Genomic DNA, 4,394 nt, shown 5'->3' on the forward strand with positions numbered 1-4,394 from the left:
CGGCTCGTACAGAAACCGTAAAATATTCGGCCCGATTCGGGCCGGTTCAAACCCGCACAACCCGCCGAAAGAAGCGAACCGAATACGAATTTAATTTTAAAAAACCGGAACCGGCACTAACCCGCACGACCCGCACAGGCGAAGCCCGCGTGAGCCGCACGAACTGTGCAACCCGCACAGCCCGCACGGCATCTACACTTCAGCCAACCATAATCGAAAACTCATCTCAATGAGGCTTCCAGGTGCCACATAAGAGGGGAGGAAAAGAAGCAACCAACTATACCCAGTTTACCCATTTCAATCAAAATCTTTTATGTACTGGCTAAACTACACAAGAACCGGATCATAGAGGCCCGTTTTAAACTCCCTGACTAAACATATAACCCATATATGACGAAAAAGTGAAAGGAGGAAGAGAGCTCAAAAGGCTCTGTAACTACAAGCAAGAAGGATATTAGGAAGAAACTCTCCCGCCCAACCCAAGTCATCAACATGATTGCCTAAAAGGGTAAACCATTAACCAGTATCTATATAGGAAAAAGCAAAGTACAACATTTATGTCAAGTTTTGCAAACTCTTGGACTAATATATTCCTATCCCCTCTTTACCAGTCCCTGAGAATCCTGTTGTTGAGTTCAACCCAAATGCTCTCTTGGTGGTTCAGAGCTTATTCTAATTGTATATTTTGATTACCGTACTCTTTTTAACCAAAAACTTACCGTGCCAACCCGCCAACCCGCGAGCCCGTGTGCCTGCAACCCGCGAACCCGTGAACCGCCTGGCACGCACACGAGTTCAGTGCCGAATCCGAGTTACCTTCTGCAAGTTCAAGCACAGCCCGGCCCGATTCGCTCGCTTCAAGTGCCGATTCAGTGTTCAGTTTTTCCGGTCCCAACCCGCTACAAACCCGGCCCGGACCGCACGACCCGCACGAGTGGCCACCTCTAGTTGTAACTAACTATACGTGCATGCACACTGCATAATATATACGGTATTCATTTGCAGCTTGGAATTTTCTAGTTGTACTTTCTTTCTTCTAGTTTCTTCTTTTTAGTTAAATGATCTAACGTCAATGTTTGAAATGTTTGCTGCTGTTACTCGTCGTCATTATCTTTGTTTTAACTGAAATTTTAATACGCCCGTCACATCTAACAAAAGAATAAATAACTAATTTCATGTTCAACGTTAAAAACATGTAAACATGTGCTTCCTTTGTTCTAAAATAAGTGTCGATTTGACTTTTGACAGTATTTTGAGGGATAAAAAAAAGGTACTTGCATCAAAAGTTAAAACAATGCTTATTTTAGAAAACAGAGAGTAATCGTAAACATGACCAAGTTCCAATATTGTTTTGATAATTGGTTTTTTACTTTTACTTGTACTGGAAGATTAGTGAAAAATGAAGAGTCAACGTATAGCGTACATGTTTGACTTATTAAAGGTCAAAGATATTGTTGACAATTAAATGAACTTTCGGCCCGGGGAAGATGTAGCTGGACAGATCTCTCTAGCTAGAGTAGTTCTCAACATATAGATGTCATTTATGAGATCAATAGCCAGACCTAATCTGAAGCTAACATTCCTATTTTTCTCATCTGCTTTTTAAATTTAAATGTCTTTCCTGCCTACCAGTTAACACTATATCTCTCTCGCCCCATAAAGAAATAGTTATTTCTACTTGTAGAAAGTCGTATGTATAGGCCCATCTATATATAAGAGGTTCACGGACTCACTGAACGGCAACTTGCAACCCCCTGTGACGACTTCTTCTATACACAGTTACACACGCATGCATTTAATAATTTAATCCTATTAACCTGCATGGATCACGTATAATCATATTTACAATTTTCAAATTTCATAAATAGTTGGTTAAATTATTTATTATGATTTATTGATAATTTAAAAAAATAAATAATCTATCAATTACTCTCTCTATTTTAATTTATCTGTTTCTTTTTCATTTTTTGCGTCATTTTTTGTGCTCAAACTAACTCAACTTTGACTAAAAAAATCATATAGCATATAATTGAAAATATTTATAAGAATTATATCATTAGAAAATAAATCTAATCTATTTTAAATGTAATTTTTAACTTTTTAAAATAATAAAATAATAAATTTTTATTTACGGTCAAAATTGAGTCAATTTGATCATAAAAAATTAAATAAAACAGATAAATGAAAATTTAAAAAAGATTTATTAACAATTTATTAATATAAGCCATTATTTTTTTATTAATTTATTAAAAAAAATCGGGTCATTTCTGTAACTATGCATACATTATTTATTAGGTAGTTCCACTCCGCCACCCACTATTCACTATGAATCACATTCATTTTATTTAAGCACTAGTAAGCATTATGTTATTTAAATATTATTTTACTAATATTAGTTCACATGCATCGCATCGTGTTCGTGTATATAAAAACAGACTCTGGTGTCGCCATATAAATATACGACACGCACTTTCTCCATGGCTGCTCTCTCTTTTCATCACTAGTGTTTACAAAATGACCTGCACCAATCATTTCTTCTGTTTTCTCTACTTCGTCTTTGCAGCTACCTTGTTGTCCAGGATCGAATCCAAAACTGCAGATAATCTTTTAAAGGGCTTCACGGTTACACCAGACGCATCTGTCACCTCTTTCCAACCTCTTCTCACCGACTCCAACGCCAACTACTCACTGGGTTTGCTCCGAGTCAATCACACTCAACTCGCTCTTGTTATTCTCCACTTACCATCTTCTCAACAGCTCTGGGTCGCCACCACCAACAGATCACCACGTTGGTCAACTTCCACTCAAATACTCTTCAATGGCAGTCTCGTAATATCGGATAAACACTCGAGGGTGTTTTGGTCAACTAAAACAAACGGGGAACGTGTTTATCTCGCCAACACATCTAATCTTCAAATCCACGGCCAGGATTCAATCCTGTGGCAAAGCTTTGACTTCCCATCCGACACACTCCTCGAGAATCAGAACTTCACAAGTCACATGACATTAAATTCCGCAAACGGGCTTTACTACATGCGATTAGGTTACAATTTTATCGGGCTTTACGCCAAGTTTAGCCGACATTCGGGCCAAGATCAAAATTACTACAAGCACAAAGCTATGGAAATAAAGGCCAAAATTATCGAAGGCCAAGGGTCTATTTACGCATCCCTTAGCTCCGATGGTTTTCTTGGCATGTACCAGAATGTGACAGCTCCAATTGACATACAATCGTTCAGCAGTTTTCAACAGTTCAATCCCGGTAATCGGATTTTAAAAATCGAATCGGATGGTAATCTTAAAGGTTACTATTGGACTGGCTCAAGTTGGATTCTTGATTACCAAGCAATCCCCGAGTTTTGTGAGCTACCAAGTTCATGCGGACCGTACGGTCTGTGCCACCGGGGCAAGGGATGTTCGTGTTTAAATAATGAGACAGAGTATTCTTCCGGGAAATGCGAGTCATCGGAGAACAACTCTGGAGATTTTTGTAGCTTACGTGATAGTAAGTACAAAGTATTGAGAAAAAATGGAGTTGAGTTGCCGTACAAAGAGCAAATGGTGTATGAACAAATGAATACGTTGGAGCAATGTGAGAGATCATGCAAAGATAGTTGCAAGTGTTGGGGTGCGGTGTACAGTAACACCTCTGGGTTCTGTTACATGATAGAGTACCCCATACAAACACTAGTGAGTGTTGGGGATGATTCAAAAGTGGGCTATTTTAAAGTGCGGGATAGTGCAGGGAGCAATAAGGTTGCGATTGGGCTAGGAATTGGAGCTGTGTTGTTTTGCGGGGCAGTTTTGGTATTTGGTTGGGCAGTGGTGATATGGAGAAGGAAGAGAAGAGTGAGTAGGGCCTACGTGGAGGGAGAGAGTGGGGTAGTGGGTGTGGGACCTTACAAGGATTTGGCATCTGAAAGTTTTAGTTCGATAGAATTAAGTGAAAGAAGGTGATGTAAGGGCTTACGATTTTGGGCACAGTTTATTTATTTTTGACTTTTTTATATTCTTTTTCTCCTTTTAATGGGTCCCGTTTTGCCACTACTTCACGATATGTTGTTAGTATTTTTTAAAACAGTGCACTATAATTTAAAATATATATATATTTTAATTACATGAGTGATGAGTATGATATTCTAATGGATTTTGGTTTTGCTGTCTTCTTTGTTGGAGCTGTCGTATGTCAGTTTGTTAGTATAAGTTTGATTACTATATTCGAGTAGTCAAAAGGTACTTTGTCGATGAGTTGATAAGATAAGAACCAGAACAGAAGGGACAATTTGAAGATGATGTTTTCAGCAATCACCTTACATTTGTCTTCTATATTTTGGATGACAAATACTCCATTACTTATTACTATCTATTTGCATGTTGAGATCAAGTTGTCCACT

At 38.4% G+C, this 4,394-nt stretch overlaps 1 protein-coding gene across 1 annotated transcript; it reads left to right on the forward strand.

Moving 5' to 3' along the window:
* The first annotated feature begins 2,429 nt into the window (after positions 1 to 2,429).
* On the forward strand, positions 2,430 to 4,122 carry LOC141711829 (PAN domain-containing protein At5g03700). Its single transcript, XM_074514517.1, has one exon. The coding sequence runs from the start codon at positions 2,515 to 2,517 to the stop codon at positions 3,955 to 3,957; it is 1,443 nt and encodes a 480-aa protein (XP_074370618.1). The 5' UTR covers positions 2,430 to 2,514; the 3' UTR covers positions 3,958 to 4,122.
* The last annotated feature ends 272 nt before the right edge of the window (positions 4,123 to 4,394 follow it).

The sequence above is a fragment of the Apium graveolens genome, chromosome 3, assembly GCF_009905375.1.
Source record: "Apium graveolens cultivar Ventura chromosome 3, ASM990537v1, whole genome shotgun sequence".
NCBI lineage: Eukaryota > Viridiplantae > Streptophyta > Magnoliopsida > Apiales > Apiaceae > Apium > Apium graveolens.